This window comes from Bacillus rossius, chromosome 1 (assembly GCF_032445375.1).
Source record: "Bacillus rossius redtenbacheri isolate Brsri chromosome 1, Brsri_v3, whole genome shotgun sequence".
In the NCBI taxonomy this organism is placed as follows: domain Eukaryota; kingdom Metazoa; phylum Arthropoda; class Insecta; order Phasmatodea; family Bacillidae; genus Bacillus; species Bacillus rossius.
Window position 1 is genome coordinate 88751971 of NC_086330.1, and position 19298 is coordinate 88771268.

Consider the following 19298-nt stretch of genomic DNA (forward strand, 5'->3'; position numbering starts at 1 on the left):
AGCTGTCAGAACAGTTGCTGAAAGTGATTTACGGCATCTATTTGACATCTTCTTGCTCAAAACTGTAACAGGGCGATGAAGGCTTGAAGTGTGGATGGACCAGGCGTTGATGGATCCATAGCTTTCGAAGGACTTGGCTTTGGTGAGACACACTCGCGACCTACTTCATCAGTTTCTATTCCATGTGCTTCTGCTTCTTCGATCTGAGGAGGATTGACTTCATCTACGTTTCTGTCATCAGTGTCTTGAGCTGGTCTACACTGTTCATTGCTTTCGTCTGCAGGATTTTCTGCCACTAGTGCAGAGGCAACGAAGACAGCATCGTCAAAATCTTGTTTGTCAAAGGGTTATATTCCCGTACATTTAAAACCCCTCACAGCAATAGCACCTGTCTGCACCTTCAGATAGGCTTTTCCAAACATTTCCACAATGTCATATACATCCAAACCACCTGAACGGAGAGCTTGTCTTATTTCGTAACTGTAATGAGTTTTCAATTGACCCATGAAGGTTCGGTCCAAAGGCTGGAGCCTGTGGGTTGTGTGAGGAGGTAAGCACAAAAGGGTGATGTGATGCTCTCTTGCTTTCAGGATTACGTCCAAATTCCGGGTATGAGAATTATGACCGTCCATTATGAGCAGAACAGGATCCTCGGCCGACGGTTTCATATGTTTGATAAAATGATCCAACCATTCAGTGAAAATATCACTTTGAACCCAAGTGCCTATTAATATGTTGATAAAATGGCTTTTGCTACAATTAAATAAGGAAATATTTAATTTGGCTTTAACAGGCCTATCTAAGTTAATGGATACTATTAAATATTTTTTATTAAAAAAAACTTTAAAAAATGATTTTATACTATAAATATTCCAAGTAAATGAGTGATACGTTAAATGACCACAATTATTACAGCAATGTTACATAGTTGTGCATTATATTGGTGGAATTCACTGACTAGCAACAGTATTTTTAAGCAACATTTAATATTTGGCTCGGCCTACACGTGTATTGTAAAAGGGGTTGTAATATGGACCAGCTTGGACCAAAAAGGTCCATATTACCACCATACCATGTTGTACAGAATAACCTCAAAATGTCGGTCTATGAATGGTATAGCGAAAATACTATTAGGTGCAGTTTGAAGCTTAAAATTACTACTAATTATGTATGTATAATATTTTACAATTGTCTTAAAACGTAAGAAAAATATTAGTTAATATCACCTTCCAAAGAGTTTTAGATGGACAAGAACAAACACGTCAACTTGCTAGCTAAACTAAACGTGAAATCCACACTAGCGCCACCTGTTGACTTCTCAGGACACTCCGATGTGTTCATTCGAAAATCCGGCATATCACAGCACATACAACAGAATAACAATACTGGTACACTTTACAACCCCGGTCCATATTCCCACCTTCTCCCCTACATTAAAAAATAAAAAGTTGTGTCTAAAACTTTTGTGCTTTCTGTTTACATCTGACAACAGAGCACACACAAACAATGACAGCGCTAATAGAATATATTGTGCATTGGAAAGAGAGAGTACTGGTGCGGTTACACGGGACTCTGAACTACTTCAGGCGAACACGTTCAACTATTGCGTGAGGTGACACAGTCTGAACATGTTTCGTTCGAGGCCATTTCTCATGCAACCTAAAGAGTTTGGTAAAATAGTTAAAAACGACATCTCATCTACATAAGCCTTCGATTAGCTGTTGAGTGTTGAGAGTATAAACAATCCTTTGCGACAAACGCAAGATGAGAAATGTTCCTGGCACACGTTCATGTAATGCTATAGGCAGCCTCTTTTACCAAGGTGCCTGACCAGTCCACAGAATGTGTTCTCAAAACTAGTTTTGTGAGGTGATGAATATAGTGTAATTTGTAATACGTGATGTACTCAGTATTACTTACAATGACAGAAATGAACGCACATAAATTCAGAAAAGTACAATTACATTTAAATTACTATCAATATAGCAAGAAATGAAGTTAATATGAAAAATAATAAATATTATTATTTTTTCAATTGAAACAAAATATTTACTTTGACTGTTCAAGAAGGACACAAACATATTATAGTTCCACACATTATTATGGTTCTCCAATTGAAATATCAATATGTTTATATAAACTTTTGAGATTAGGTACTGAAGTTTCAATTTATGCATAAAGTACGAGTTGTATGAGCTACCCTCAAATAAATAGCAATATTTCACAATTAATGGATGAACTTCTGAGCTATGAGCATTAACACCTGGAAACACATTCACCACACTAACGTGTGGTGATTCAGTCGGTAGAGCTTTAGTTCTTCGTCTGCAGGACCACTAGGCGGACAGTACAGCATCCAGGAACGTCAGCTATAGCAATGTAGAGTAAGCTAAAGATACGACTGCAGGCATCCGCAACTCAGCGACAGTAGCTCGACCAGGTTGCTGAAAACTGCTAAGAACTGGAGACTTTCTCACCAAGGACGACAGTCTTGGACCAGGATGTAGGGCGACATCGGCGACTCGGCCAAATCTCTCACATTGGAGAATCGCCAACGCCCGACGCGGAAGATCACTAAGTATTCGGCATTACACATTAGTATGTGGCCGAAAAATGACAGACGTCCTGAGATTTTAACTTCTGCAGATGACAACTGCTTAATTCGCGGTCGTCGCGAGATCTCCTCGACTCCTGTGTGGGGTCCTGTGAGAATCGCGACCGCCATTCTCACAGGCGACGTCTTGCCTGATGTCCAGTTAAGACACGACTTTCCTCTACGATTGCTTATGCTGCATTATTGCTAGAAACTTACAATACAAACTTTGTTAGGCACCAAAGAGAAACAGTGTTCTCAGTAATATTAAATTAAATAATTCCTGCTATCTGCAAAAATACAATAATGAACAACATGTGAACATTCTCAATGGTTACAGCAACAAAAAGTATTAACAGATAATTTTTTGTTTGTTTTAAAATTGATGCTGACGGTAATTCTCTAACAGGGGTACACTTGCTCAAATAAATAGGATCCACAACACATTTATTCGATGACAGTAGACAGTCGGTTTTGGAGTTGAACACACTTTACACCAATTGCCGTGTGAACGTAACCTTTCGCGTTTGTAAACATGTTTACTTAAACCTGTTAACCTGAAGTAGTTCTGAGCTCAGGGACATGGCCCAGGAGGGAGGAGGGGTCCGAGGGACCAGACCTCTCCCTTCCAGAATAAAAAAAAAGTGAAGACAAGTTACAGACAGGTTTTATCCTGGAAGGGTTATTGTAATCCTCAGTAAGCTACAATAATGAATTTCCTCCCCATTTCCTAAAGAAGCACACACACACGTGGTAGTACTGTAAGCATGTGTTTCATACAAACTTGATGTGTGAGTCTATGAGTTTCATGTATTTCAAACCAAATCATTAAAAATTGACCTTAGAACAAAGTATTAAAAACAATGAAATAAAAGCCCAAACATACAATGTTCAGTTTCTGTCTCAAGCAAAATCATACGTACGTTTCTAAGTGTAAACATTGGAGTTAAAAGTCTACAATTCCCTGAGAATTTAGGAATGCCACCAATTTTATTTCAAAATATTATAAAAAAAATGTGCTCAAAAATTATATAATGGTCATTCTAGACCTCAGTCACATAATCCTGACTACAGCCTTGCGGAGTTCCGTGTAACCGCGCCCTAAATGCCCATAAAACAGCGCGCTGCTGTCTCAGGATGAGACGCGCGATAGTTACGGCACGCCGCGCCGCAGCCGCGGTGGCCGCGGTAGTTCCGGCACGCGGCGCAGAGGCGGGCTGGCAGGCGGGGCCAGTGGCGGCAGTGCTGGCGCTGGCAGGCCATGGGGGCGGCGTGGTGCAAGGGCCGAGCCGCCGCCGAGGGCGACTCCAAGTCCGCCGTGGGCCGGGTCATCGTCCGCTGCGTGAACCAGGTATGCTGCGGGGCCCTGGTCGCGTCTGCAGGCAGCACAGACGTCACTCGCGTGCTCGGCGGAGCAGTTCTTCCCGAGGCGTAGCTTTGCTCACAGTTATTGCACGATCTCGTAGTTCGGCGGCTTGCTAGTGTTGCCATCCGTATATGCGAAGCCTCTTGGATAAAGTAAAACTATTATATCTTCTTGGTAGTTGCAAGTAAGAATATATAAACATTTAGCTTCAAAATATATAAATAAATTAATGGATAACTATTACTTATATATGTACGCAAATTAATAAAATGTTCTACTGTACAGTGTTTACTGCTCGTGATGGATAAACAATAAAACAGCCAAGATGCCGGGTATACAGTTCCACAAGGCCTGAAGTCCAGCCCGTTTCCGTGTGCTGCAGATGCGTGTCACGTCTTGTCGCTTGTCCCTTGTGCCTTTGCCCTTGTTCCCCATCCCTTGTCCCTTTTCCCTTGTCTATTGTTCATTGTCGCTCATACCTTGTCCCACATCCCTTGTTTCCGTCTATTGACCCCGTACCTTGTGCCTCGTCCCAAGTCTTTTTAGTTCCCCTTTTCTTGCGTCTTGTCTTCGTTCCTTGTTCCCTGTCCCTTGTCTATTGTCCACTGGGCCTTGTTTCACGTCCCACGTCTCTTGTTCCTCGTCTCTTGTGCCTTGTCCCGAAGTTCCTCTCAATCTCTAGTTATGCGATAAAAACCAGTGTAAGACAGCCGGATTCTACTGGCTTTCAGTAACCTGCTCGTTGTGCAAGCACACTAGATCAACTGTCAAGGTCATCTTGGTACTTTTGTTGGCGGAAAATTTCCTTCGGCTAGAGTTGTCTGGAAACTCAGGGAACTTCCTACGACGCGACGTCATGCAATTTCCTTGTTCCATTACCTTGATTACTTGACTGTACGTCAGTGGGTCTGTAACTAGTTTTGCATCTTAACAAACACACACGTTTATTAAGGCTCGGTCTCCCACGCAGGTTTATTGTTATTTTACTGTTATTTAAGAATATTTTGTGTTAATTTTGATAAGTCTCTTAAATTTTATTTTTCGCCTCCAATTTTTTCCAACGTATGTTGAATAAATATTTTCTAATAGCGGCAAAAGTCACAAAGTGTTCGTTATCATTATGACCATTCGAGTGACCTTTTACAGCTCGAAAATAACGCTTTTTAAATATTTGTGAGAAAATTTGTGACATAACAAATGCAAGAGCTATCTGATGAAATTAAAGAAAAATCAAATAAAAATTAATCCAATAACTAGAAAATAACATAATCTACTGGACGTGGGTAATCGAGGACTTTTTTTTAAGGATACTTATTTGGTTATGCAACCAACAAAATGAAGAAGTTTTTTTATTCTTTTCTCGGTAAATCCAAGAAGTCTGCTCGTTACCGAGACCAGATTTTGCACATTACTGGCGAGTACTGAAAGATTCGCTCACATTTTTTTAAATATTATTTTCCTCTCTTGTGATATATTTGTCAATAATAATTCACTAAATTAAACAGGAAATTTAGCACTCACAAAAGCAAGCTTGTGCTTGTTTGTCACTTTAATCTACCTGCTTTATTTCGTCTAATGTGAACATTTTAATATAACATTTAATAACTAACAAAATAAAAACTTGAGGAAAAATACGTTATTATAATGTTGAAAAATAAAAGAGAGAAATAAAAGTATGTCACTGTTTCAAAAAAAAATATTGAAAGTAAAAGATTAAGATTTAAAGGAAAAAAAAGTTTTTAAAAACTAAAACACAATATAAAATCTTACTTAAAAATGAAATAAATCTGTTCATCAGTTAAATTATCCAGCCGTTGAGCTCGCGCATGGCCACGAGGTGGGCGGTTGTTTCCGCACAACAGCCACAGGGGAAACCCCAAGATTCACTCAAGTCCATTCCGAGGCCGCGTTCTTTATGTTTTTTTCTCCTAGGTTTTTTTCCCCTCTCTGTTTATCTAAATTCAACACGACGAGGATTTTTAACTTCAACATCCATGTATAGGCTATTTGGTTGGATTGGTCAAAACATTGGTAATTCTGAAGTAAAGTCACATTTATGAAAATTAAAATGTTAGTAATTTACCAATTTACGGTTTGGTGTAAATATTACAAATTTTCAATATTGCCAGAATGCTCGGTTAAATTAAAAATGCTTTGAATATTGTGGAAAGTCGGTAAGCTATACATTAAAAAAAGTTTGAAACAGTGGATGGTTAAGTTAGGTAAGCTACATTATAAATAATGTAAAATAATTTTAATGGTTGGCCAGGAATTACCAATTTAACCAATTGCCCTTAGTATTGTATAGTATTTGTAATGTATTTTTAATTGAGCATGACAATTCTCTGATTTATCCGTCACTAACGTATATGAAAGACGATCCCAACATCATTATCTTATAATTTGTGCTACCGAAGTTTCACGAGCGAGCGGATACTCCGGAACCGTTCGGGCCTCTGAATGCAGTTGTGTGAATCTTGACTTCACAGCCACGACAGGCCGCGACAAGGCAGGCGTGAGACGCAGGTACCAGCGGCCTTCGCCGCGTGACCTTGCCGGCGCCACTGCTGACTCTCGCCGCGTGTTTGCCAACACTGCTGCAGCGAGCACAAGGCCCTCTACACCCCGGCTCCTCGAGCTCTCCCGTGGCCGTCCGGCGTAGAGGACTGCCCGGCCGGGGTGGAGCTATTTGCCCTGCTAGTGTAGAGCACTGCCCTGCCGGGGTGGAGCTATTTGCCCTGCTAGTGGAGAGCACTGCCCTGCCAGGGTGGAGCTGTGTACCCTGTTAGTGTAGAGCACTGCCCTGCCGGGGTGGAGCTATTTGCCCTGCTTGTGTAGAGCACTGCCCTGCCAGGGTGGAGCTATTTGCCCTGCTTGTGTAGAGCACTGCCCTGCCGGGGTGGAGCTATTTGCCCTGCTTGTGGAGAGCACTGCCCTGCCAGGGTGGAGCTATTTGCCCTGCTTGTGGAGAGCACTGCCCTGCCAGGGTGGAGCTATTTGCCCTGCTTGTGGAGAGCACTGCCCTGCCGGGGTGGAGCTGTGTACCCTGCTAGTGTAGAGGACTGCCCGGCCGGGGTGGAGCTATTTGCCCTGCTAGTGTAGAGCACTGCCCGGCCGGGGTTGAGCTATTTGCCCTGCTAGTGTAGAGCACTGCCCTGCCAGGGTGGAGCTATTTGCCCTGCTTGTGGAGAGCACTGCCCTGCCGGGGTGGAGCTGTGTACCCTGCTAGTGTAGAGGACTGCCCGGCCGGGGTGGAGCTATTTGCCCTGCTAGTGTAGAGCACTGCCCGGCCGGGGTGGAGCTATTTGCCCTGCTAGTGTAGAGCACTGCCCTACCAGGGTGGAGCTATTTGCCCTGCTTGTGGAGAGCACTGCCCTGCCGGGGTGGAGCTGTGTACCCTGCTAGTGTAGAGGACTGCCCGGCCGGGGTGGAGCTATTTGCCCTGCTTGTGGAGAGCACTGCCCTGCCGGGGTGGAGCTATTTGCCCTGCTTGTGGAGAGCACTGCCCTGCCAGGGTGGAGCTATTTGCCCTGCTAGTGTAGAGCACTGCCCTGCCGGGGTGGAGCTATTTGCCCTGCTTGTGGAGAGCACTGCCCTGCCAGGGTGGAGCTATTTGCCCTGCTAGTGTAGAGCACTGCCCTGCCGGGGTGGAGCTATTTGCCCTGCTTGTGTAGAGCACTGCCCTGCCAGGGTGGAGCTATTTGCCCTGCTTGTGGAGAGCACTGCCCTGCCAGGGTGGAGCTATTTGCCCTGCTAGTGTAGAGCACTGCCCTGCCGGGGTGGAGCTATTTGCCCTGCTTGTGTAGAGCACTGCCCTGCCAGGGTGGAGCTATTTGCCCTGCTTGTGGAGAGCACTGCCCTGCCAGGGTGGAGCTATTTGCCCTGCTTGTGGAGAGCACTGCCCTGCCAGGGTGGAGCTATTTGCCCTGCTAGTGGAGAGCACTGCCCTGCCAGGGTGGAGCTGTGTACCCTGTTAGTGTAGAGGACTGCCCTGCCGGGGTGGAGCTATTTGCCCTGCTTGTGGAGAGCACTGCCCTGCCAGGGTGGAGCTATTTGCCCTGCTTGTGGAGAGCACTGCCCTGCCGGGGTGGAGCTATTTGCCCTGCTTGTGGAGAGCACTGCCCTGCCAGGGTGGAGCTATTTGCCCTGCTAGTGTAGAGCACTGCCCTGCCGGGGTGGAGCTATTTGCCCTGCTTGTGTAGAGCACTGCCCTGCCAGGGTGGAGCTATTTGCCCTGCTTGTGGAGAGCACTGCCCTGCCAGGGTGGAGCTATTTGCCCTGCTTGTGGAGAGCACTGCCCTGCCAGGGTGGAGCTATTTGCCCTGCTAGTGGAGAGCACTGCCCTGCCAGGGTGGAGCTGTGTACCCTGTTAGTGTAGAGGACTGCCCTGCCGGGGTGGAGCTATTTGCCCTGCTTGTGGAGAGCACTGCCCTGCCAGGGTGGAGCTATTTGCCCTGCTTGTGGAGAGCACTGCCCTGCCAGGGTGGAGCTATTTGCCCTGCTTGTGGAGAGCACTGCACTGCCAGGGTAGAGCACTGCCCTGCCAGGGTGGAGCTATGTACCCTCTTAGTGTACAGCACTGCCCTGCCAGGGTGGAGCTATTTGCCCTGCCAGTGTAGAACACTGCACTGCTAGGGTAGACCTATATGCCCAGCTAGTGTAGAGCACTGCCCTGCCTTGCATCTTGATGGCGGTACTGCGTGAACAGCTGTCAAGCTTCACCAGGCTGTTGTAGTTTTAATGTAAAGATTTTAGTTTATTAACTTCAGCGCAAAATAATAACTGGTTCAATTTTGAGACAACAAAAACCGAAATAATAGTTAAACTGTTTCATGAAAATAGGTTCGGAAAATGTATAGAAGCGTGGACCATTGGCTATGGAAAAGGAAGGGGAAGAATTAAACAAGGAGCAAGTAAATGCAGTTACTTAATATTTGCCACTAAATAATTCTCGCAATTACTGTTTTTACTTTTTTAATACATTGTTTTTTTTATTATTGTTTATTATTGAATGGCACCACCGACCCTCTTCTACCATGAAAATGGTTGGTTTCCGTAAGATGCCTCACGTAAAGTCGAAGTCCAAAAAATGCCCTCTCTTCTGCTTTGAGCTCGATACACCCATGGCAAGTTGCAAAATATACCTACTATTAAATTCGCGCAGCAATCTGTGGTGAAATAATTTAAAATTCCAAACTGGTGTATAACAGCCCTTTCCCGTATTTAAACCCAGCGCATCCCGCCGGGTCATTCGCAGATTGGGAAGGGTTCTGGGTACACTTCACGTGCCGGTGTTCGCCTCAGAAACTGTCTCGCCATTCAGTAGTGGCTGTCCGAGACAAACACCGTGGCTATTCGTCACTATGTCCCGTTTGCTGATCGCCGGAGCGGCAACGGATCAGTAGAGCTGGCGTTTGTGACCGCTGGGTTGTGTACTGACTGTGACTGAGCATTGCTCGATGGTCATCTCTAGTTCCCTGCATTGCTCTCTGGTCTTCTTCTGTCTATGTACCTTGTTTCTCGGCGGTTGCTTCCCGGTACTTTAATAACTCTGCACTCTGATCTTGCAGGAAATAACACGAGTGACCTCCATTTGTAATTGCAGAGGGCTTGCTCACTGTTTTTTTTTAAAGGGTGCTTGTACTTACGTACGCGCGCTAGAAATTATACTTACTTGGCGTAATATAAACTTACTTTAATTTGCATGAAAATAATTAATATAAGTAAAACAATAAAATAATGGGAGTGGTATTATAAATACTTTTGGTAAAGTATGAATTCAATAAAACTAAAAAAATTAATAAATACTGAGTATTTAACATTAATACAACACGTGTATAAAATTAATTATTTTATTTAGTAAAATAAACGAAATAAATTTTAATTAATAATGAAAATTTATAAATATGCTAAATGTTTATTGTAATTTATTTTATTATTTACTAAATAATAATGTAATAATTTATAATTCAAATAAATTATGCATACGGAAACATAACCTCACATTTATAAATAAATAAACTTAAAAAAGTTTGTAAACACAATTTCTATCACTGATATTCACAATAAATACATTTTTTTTATAATATAGACAAGTATTCAATATCAATCACTAAAGTCTTAGATTTAAAGCAAATATATAATTTTTATTTGTATGTAATTTTTTTTTTTTATCCGGTGAAAGTTTCGTTACATGGTGCGCGCTCGTCGTGAAATTTTTTCATCCTCCTCATGTTTTTATAACGCTCCTAAAGAAGTATAACTTCAAAAATTGTACTTTTTTTCAGAGTTTTGGATGTGTCTGGCTAGGAAACCACTTTTTTTCGCAACAATTTTGTGCAGTAGAGGACTAGGGCAGCTCCTCCCTGTGATGCCCCTCCCTGTGATGCCCCGAACACCATATAGCCCAGGAAACAAAGGTTTCAACCTGTGAAAAATTTGTCCAAAGCTGAATTTTTGCACAGTGGTAGAGTCGACTATGCTTAATAACATACCGAAAGTTTACCGCTGTAGACCTTGTGCGTAACACTGAAAATTTGCAGTTAAGTCCTAGATGACAGCAATTTGCCGCAGGTCATTAAAATGCTTCCAATTTTCGCACTTTTAACCGTAGACTCTCAATAGCTATATGAAAATAATCTTAAAGCACTACTACTCACATTTATAATGAATAAAGTTCTAAAAGTTAATATTAAAGGTAAGAAAAAAATGTTAAATTAATCAAATAAGTTTTTTAACATCAGTCAAGGCAATAAAAAGACAATTCACTTAAACATAAAGGGTCTTACGCAAATATTTCTTTTACAAAAGTTGTATAGTTCTTAAGCTTTACAGGGACATATCTCTCAAAAGTCTAGCTTAATTTATAGGATCACTAGAGACTCCCGAGCTTATCAATGTCGTCTACGCACTGCTACAGAACCACAGCCGCAAGCGCTGTGGCCACTCTCACTCCCACGAAATCGAAGATTTTTAATCTTTGTAAAATTTGCTCCTAACTGAAATTTAAAACAGTGGTAACATTCAAGTTTTCTATCAACATTTGAAATGTTTACCTCCGCAAACCTTGCGCGGAACACCGAAAACGAGAAGTTAAGTCCTAAATAATACTTTATTGACCACTCAACAATATGGCACTATAACGTAATTACTATAGTATACTTTCAGAATAGCAAACCAAAACTTACTCAAAACATTATACTCAATGATTAAATTTAAAAATCTTTCACTACGTTTGACTAAATATGATATTTATTCAATAATATTAGAAGAGAGGTGTTCTGAAAAAAGGGCACAAATGAAAATACGTATTACAAAAAAACGTAGAGCCCGATGTGAAAACATTAAATAAAAGAAGTTGCAAAGTTCTTAAACTTTAAATTAGTTTATTTGTTGAGAGCCTGGTACAATGTGTCTGACCGCTAAAGCGATCCGAGCCGCGTAGTGTATACTACTGCGAGGTTGTCGAAGTAGGCTCGGGTCGGGACGAATTTCGCTGTAAAGAAACAAAGGTTTTTAATACATGGAAAATTATCCCAAAGAAGAAACTTTGTACAGTTGTAGAATGAACGTTTCTTAGTAACATATCAAAAGTTTACCGATGCAAACCTTGTGCGTCACGCCAAAAACGAGCAGTTAAGCCCAAAATGTCAATTTTTTGTAATGATCCACAATAATGGATATTGCAAATGCAGTTTATGGAGTAGACTAACAGTATGGAACCCAAAATAATCTAGAAACATTGCCCTATCTGAGGATAGTGATAAAAAGTACAAAGTTTAAACATCTTTCTATAAAATAGACAATTTAAATCATTAAAGTTAACGAATTCACTTTCATTCAATTTTTAGGAAATATAAATACATTTTACATAAACTTAAAGAGCCCAAAATGAAAATCGCTTAAAGTAAACGTTGTTGCATATTTATTCATCTTTAAATTGGTATATTTTTTAAGTGTCTTATACAATTAGTCTGACCGCTGAAGCGATCCGAGCCGCGTAGTGTATACTACTGCGATGTTGTCGAAGTAGGCTCGGGTCGGGACGAATTTCGCTGTAAAGAAACAAAGGTTTTTAATACATGGAAAATTATCCCAAAGAAGAAACTTTGTACAGTGTTAGAATGAACTTTACTTAGTAACATATCAAAAGTTTACCGTTGCAAACCTTGTGCGTCACGCAAAAAACGAGCAGTTAAGCCCAAAATGTCAATTTTTTGCAACGATCCACAATAATGGATATTGCAAATGCAGTTTATGGAGTAGACTGACAGTATGGAACCCAAAATAATCTAGAAACATTGCCCTATCTGAGGATGGTAATAAAAAGTACACAGTTTTAACATCTTTATATAAAATAGACAATTTAAATCATTAAAGTTGATAAATTCATTTTCATTCAATTTTACGGAAAAGTTAATACATCTTACATAAATATAAAGAGCCCTACGTGAAAATCGCTTTCAATAAACGTTGTTGCATATTTATTCTTCTTTAAATTGGTATATTTGTTAAGGGATTCATACAATTTGTGTGACCCCTGAAGCTATCCGAGCCGTGTAGTGTGTACTGTGAGGTTGCCGAAGTCGGCTTGGGGTCGGGACGAATTTCGCTGTTAAGAAACATGGAAAATTATCCCAAAGCAGAAACTTTGTACAGTTGTAGAATAAACGTTTCTTAGTAACATGTCAAAAGTTTACCGATGATCCCTTGTGATTACACCAATAACGAGCAGTTAAGTCCTAAATGATAATTTCCCAAACGATCCACAAAATTGTGTTTCGTAAATAATTTAATAACTCTATTAATACTTTTTTTAAGTAGGCTCCCAGTATACAGCAAACTTGGTTTGTCCTCAAACGCCATACTACTACGGTAATAGGAATATGAAATCACTACAGACAAGATTTTGTTCCGTTTACTATGGTGAAACCAGAGCTAACCGAGAAATGACCGAACGTCCCGGAAAGTTGTGATATTTGACGATATTGCGCGAGTAGCACACCCGTACGTGACTACAGAGAATGGATAGTTTCCTTAACCGTTAGGATTTCTGGTACGAACACCCTCTCACAGGTAGGGTCATAAAATACGGTCAAACTCTTGCAAAAACACCCACTAGCAATCCAACAACGTCAGCTAGGCGCAGCACTCAAATACATTAACTTATTAAAAAAAAACTGAATATGTAATGCTACCTATACGTTTTACAACACAACTCGTGTTTTATTTATTTTCTGGAAAAAAACCCTATTATTATAGGAATTATGTTGTAAAAGTGAAAAAAAAACTTAGAGTACATTTACGATGTATCGTTTTATTCAATTTTTATGTAGTAAACAGATTTTAAAGAAGTAAATATATAATTTTTCATTTTGTCGAATACAGGCTACATTAAAATTTTGCATTGTTCTGATCGAAAATAAAACAATGTATCAGAAATAAAAAAAAATTTGTTGCTAAAAAAATAATTTTTAATAATAAAATTTTTGAAACAATAAATCCATGCAGATATAAAACCAGAGGTCCTCTAGAGTTTTTCATTTACAAGTTCCAAGCAGAAATCGTTTATTGTTAATTTTATTGTATCAAAAAACATTCATATAAGAAAAAAATGCATATCTCATTACATGTAACATACACCCTCTCATATGAATTAGCTATGTTTTAAGTAATCCCTAAATAAGACCCAGTTGAATGAGTGTCGCAGTACGCAGTGTGTCGCAATGCCGCGCTGGAACGGCGCGGCGGTGGCCGTGAGAGATCAGTACGGCCGCAGTACACTGCAACGCTCGGGCCGCTTTAATGAGCCAACTAATTACGTTAGACTCTTTATAAATATACTGTCTTAAAGCTAAAGGTATAACCAAAAACATTTATTTGGACATTTTTCGCATTGGGCTCTTCAAATTGGTGTAAATCGTATTTTTATCTGAGTGGCAAAGATAAAAAATAATATGTCATGAATTAATCGCTTAATATCACATCTTTAATATTAACAATTTATGCTTTTTACAACATTAATAGCTGTATTAGAGTCTCAAGATTATTTTGGTAGTTTTATGGACAGTCTAAATTAAAGACTGTACAAATGGGTAGCATTTTAATGGACTGATGTAAGTCGCTGTCATCTAGGACTTAAATGCAAATTTTCGGTGATACGCACAAGGTCTACAGCGGTAAACTTTCGGTATGTTATTAAGCATAGTCAAATCTACAACTGTGCAAAAATTCAGCTTTGGACAAATTTTTCACAGGTTTGTGGCTTTTTAAGTCTTGGTTTCCTGGACTAATAGTGCTAGTCGTCCTGTCAGAGCCGCACGGCACGCGACTACCAGACCAGCCAGACACCGAGGACTCCCGGCCAATCACAAGCCCGGACTGAGGAAGGGCTTAGAAGGCATCTAAGAACCGGGCAGTAGCCAGTGGGTAGACAGCATCCCAAGAATACGCCTGTCGACGCTCAGGCTAAGATAGGACAATTTAATTCATAACCACTAAGCGAAACTCTCTGTTCGTGTGGGGAATCGCCATGATGTAAATTTGTTCACAAATTTTAAAATAATTAAATTTTTGCATGACATCAATTCCTTAGTAATATTTCTGTTTGAAACGTTCAATTGTTGCTGTTGTGTGCTACGAGAACCGGCAGAAGGAACAGGTGTCAGACTGCCGGGTTTAATGACAGCGCCACTTTCACCAGCTGTTGATAGCGTCGCGGAGTTGGCTGTTGCGAGACCTGCGTGTTTGTACAATCAGCTGCGAGCGCGGCACCGCGCCTCGGCTGTTCGCCCGAGATGTTCTGCGTGACTCATGCACGGTGTTGCCAAGTCCAGCATAGGTGCTGCAACAACGAGCTGCTTCATATACTCCTGCTGTGATCATGCATTACGTAGGGACAGGAAAAATTCGCGGGTTCACTGACCTCTAGGATTAATTCCATAGTTCTTCGTACATTCGGTCAAATGTCACCCACTCATTGTCATTGGCTGCTTTCTTGTGAGACGTCCCAACGATACAGCTTTGGTTGGGTGTTTCTCATTGGCCCAGTCATCCAGGTGAGTTGCGAGCCAATAGCAGAGGTAGCACTGAGAACTATTTGAATTCTAGCCTATCGCGAAATGAATCCGCAATTATTCCGGTCTCAATTACACGAGCTAAAAACTGTGACATGCACTCTCAGGCAGACCTGTGATGGTGTAACATGTTACTGCTCAGTAGGACTGTAGATAGAATGGATAGTTTCTTGCATCCGGTAACTCGCTTGAAGATAACATATTTCGAGCTTTGTCATGCCGTGTGAAGCTTTGTGTTATCTCGCCTGTTTCTTACTTCCTTGGTAAATTTTCGTTGAATCATCTTTAGTGTGAATTAGCATTTTGGTACTAATTTTTAATGTTAAGTCTTTTTAAATTTTATTATTTTTTGCCTAACCTGTCTGATTTCTTACTCATTTTATTTTTAAATATACAATTTTTTTGTGGTTTAGTAACATTTTTGCTATGGTGACTGTTAGTTCTTTATTTAGTTATGTTTTTTTGTTTGTTTCCAAGTTGTAATTTAATTTGTTAAGTCCGGTTTTACGTTATTCATTTTCACTCATGTTAACCTGTCGAAAACATCAGTTTGAATTCATACAGTTGTAAAACATCTGAATTTCTATTTAACTTTGTAAATAGAACATATTTTTAAAAGTTACGTTTATCACTAATATAAGTAACAGTTTTACCTTCCTGTTAACAAGAATCACTAACCAATCGTTAACGCACAGTCACGTTGTTACGAGTGACTTTTAGGGGCGGTCCCCGCGCGAGGAGAGCAGTAGCCTAGCGCGCGAGTGTCGCTACTGCCGACGCTACTGTCCGCTGTGACGTCCTGGGCTGGCGACTGGTTCTCCTTCATCGAGTAACGGTAGTCCGAGCCCCGGGCAGGATAACCAGCTCGCTGCAGCTGCCAGGAGTTTCTCGCTCAGCAACCTTCAACCTCATTGCTTCGAACAACAAAACTCGCGTGTCTAATGTGGATTTATTGAACCGTGAGGCACTTTTTCACAACGTTTATTGTAATATCTTTACGAGACATGCAACAGTGATTACTGTTGACTGTACATAATTGAGTCCATGCACTTCTTATAATCAACACAAAATCGCAGAATACGGACTGATTAAATACTTTAGTTCATAGAGACTTCAGCCAGCAATTGTTCTTTGTGCTCCGATCTCAAAACAATCAATCATGATCAGTGTTGCTTCTCTAAGTCTGGTACGGAGCGAGGTAGCGTAATGGTGAGATGCTACAAAGATACGGGTTAAATTACCTGATCCCGTGACAAAGAGTTTGGTTTCCTTGATTAGTCCAGAAGTTTCCTTGTTTCATTTGGTATCTCTGGAAATTTACAGTTATTTCATTCTTTTTCCCATGTTCTACTAATCAGTCTAGACATTTATGTTTGTTTCCAAAATTCTTCCTGATTAATCCAGGCATTTTCTTCGTACCCCATGGTCACCCTAATCAGACCAGATGTTTTCTTCTTTGGTCTTCCTGATAAGTCCACAGTTTATTTCTGTTTATCAAGGGTTCTTACATTTACCATGGCCTCCTTGTTTAACCGGGATTTTCTTCTGAGTCTTATGGTATATGTGATTAAAATTTCGTTTCTTTTTGTTTCTTATAGTCTCACTGAGAAGTCCAGGATTATTTTTTAATTTCTCATGGTCTCCCTGATCAGTTCAGGGGCTTCGTTCTATTTCCTATGTCCTCTTTCTTTAAACCGGGAATATCCTTTTGTTAATATGGACTCTCTGATTAGTCCTGAATTTTTCTTTTTTCCCATGGTCTTCTAAATTTATGGGTATTTTTATGTTTTTAAAGGTCTTCCCGATTAATCCAGACTTTTTTTCTGCTTTCTATGGTGTCCCTAATCAATATAGGTATTTCATGCTGTTTTCCAAGGTCTCTGATCAGTATATATATATATATATATATATATATATATATATATATATATATATATTGGAGTCCTATGGTCTAGCAGATAAATCCAGGTGTGTTCTGATTCTTATCAAGTACTTAATCCAACAAGGCATTTCATTCTGTTTTCCGTGCTATCTGTGATCAGTCAAAAATATTACTCCTATTAATCATGGTCTTCCTGATCAATCCAGGCATTTCCTCTGTTTTCTATGGTATCGGTTCACAAATCACTAAGTATCTGGTAAGTTCACATTTCATACTCCTCACTTGAGCTAGGCTCAATAGTGGTTCGTACCCTTACCTCACATCTGTCCACACAAAGAGTCTCGCGCCACTCGGTCACTCCGCGTCGCGCCGCTCGAAAAAAAGGGAGGGTCTCCCCCCCTCCACGCTGAACTCGCACTTCACTCAACTCGCCGGTTGGAACTCCACTGTTGTAACTCTCGCAGAGGCTGGCGTCGATGCTTTTACACCCGTTGGCCGTTTTTCTGAAACCGACTGGAGTGTTTGTGGCATGCCGCGTTATCCTAGGCCGACCCGACGCTCGAAGCATCCAGAATAGCGGCGCATTATTCACGCCATTCCACACGGCGGCCTCTTTAAGCCCACGGGTTTCCTAGGCCACTCAGGGATAGATAACAGCGCCGAGGAAGGAGGACGCGGGGAAGGGGGTGGCGAGGCCCGGCCGCCTTTAACTCCCAATGATAAGCGCGCGTGACGTCAGTGGCCGTGCGGGCCCGCCAGATGCTCGGGTACCTGGCGTGCGTCGCGCCCTTGCCGGCCACGTTCGTATCACTGCCCCGAACAGGTAACACTGTGCCGTTGTTGTCCATGCGGCGAAGCCATCCTACGCATCTGGCAATTGTATTGGATATGGCCCACTTCTTGGTAGACGTAACATCGCGGCCGTCCTTCGACTCTTCGTGGCCGTAGGTCCGCTTTGCGATGGGCATCTCAATTGTACATGCACTTGTCCCTGGCATGCAGGACACAGTAGACGACTTCCTGCGCCTTGAACCTGCGAATTATCACCCTCCTTAATCCCATTGTCGCATTTCTGTCCTTCATACGGTTCCCTCCCACGATTCGGACAGTCGCGCTGGACATGCCCTCTTTCTCGACATGCGAAGGAACGTGGGTGACTTCGAACCTTTGGAATCTTCTCCTATCCAATCTGGTTATCACAGCTTTGTCCTTCTCGCATGGATTTTTTTACCCCGATTTGGGCAGTCGCGCTGGATGTGTCCTAGTTCTTCTCAGACGAAGCACCGCAGACGTTCTATTGTTCTTCGAAACTGTGAACCATTCAATAGCTTTCATAAACACCCGAGGATAATTTATTCGTTAGTACTCGAGCTGCCATTCACTTTGTGGTAGGTTTTTATCACAGACTGCCTCGCCCTGATGCTCACGTTTCTTGAGGCAATATAGACACTTTAGATTTCCGTCTGTAAATGCACTGGTGGCTAGCTGCTTGTCTGCAGGTGCTTCTGCGTGTCTTAAAGGGCCGTTCGATACATCTCGCCCTTGTGTCGGTCGCTATACCTCAGCTCAAGGGCGTCTACTAGTACTCCACAGTGTTTATTGTCTGGGACTGGTATCGTCTGCAGCAGCTCGAGTGGAGATCCTTGCAAAGCCAAGACGAGTGCTGTAACCTTTTCTTCATCGCCCCAACCATTTACTTCTGCAGCTGTCTAGAACTGTCTTCTGTACACCGTCCCATAGAAGATGGGTGGCTTGAGTTTTAGGTGGCTGCTGGAAGTGCCCTCCGCTTTAACATCCTCGGAGTTACTCTCCCGGTTTGCAGCAGCTGTAGCTTCCTTAATGATCCGACGGCACTCCTCGGCCACAGTTTTTGCATGCTGTTAGGTTACCTGTTCAAGTTGAGCTAGCAGTTGCACCACTAGTTCTTCATGTTCTGCTAGATGCTGCTCCTGCTTGGCCAGATGCTGTTCCAAGCACTGCACTTTCCCTACCAAATTAATACTAGTTTCAACTATCGTATTATTTAATTAATCTTGTGTAGCTACCAATTCACTTTGAATTTCTTCCTGGCCCATCTTCATTTCTCCTTGAGCTGCCACGAGTTCATTACGCATACCTTTTTTCCTACCCCTCTTCATATCATCGATTTTAGTCTTCATGGCATTTTCCATATCTTCTTGGCCGTATGATCAATTTTATTCATTTCTTCTTGGCTACTATCGATTTTATTCTTCATCACTTCTTGGTTGCTCTCCATTTTATTATTAATTTCGGCCAAGAAAGCCACTGTGTTTATAAGTTCGCCGGCAGCCATATTCCTTGTCCACATACACTATCATTCCATCATTATCACTTCAGTCTACTTCCACCTATGAGGTAGTC

At 41.7% G+C, this 19298-nt stretch overlaps 1 protein-coding gene across 1 annotated transcript in view; it reads left to right on the forward strand.

Moving 5' to 3' along the window:
• The first annotated feature begins 3812 nt into the window (after positions 1-3812).
• LOC134539445 (uncharacterized) overlaps positions 3813-19298 on the forward strand; it is a 34655-nt gene continuing 19169 nt past the window's right edge. Inside the window, exon 1 of the mRNA XM_063381492.1 lies at positions 3813-3944. Coding sequence (XP_063237562.1) covers positions 3855-3944 — 90 coding nt within the window. The 5' untranslated portion in view covers positions 3813-3854. The remainder of the gene's footprint in view (positions 3945-19298) is intronic.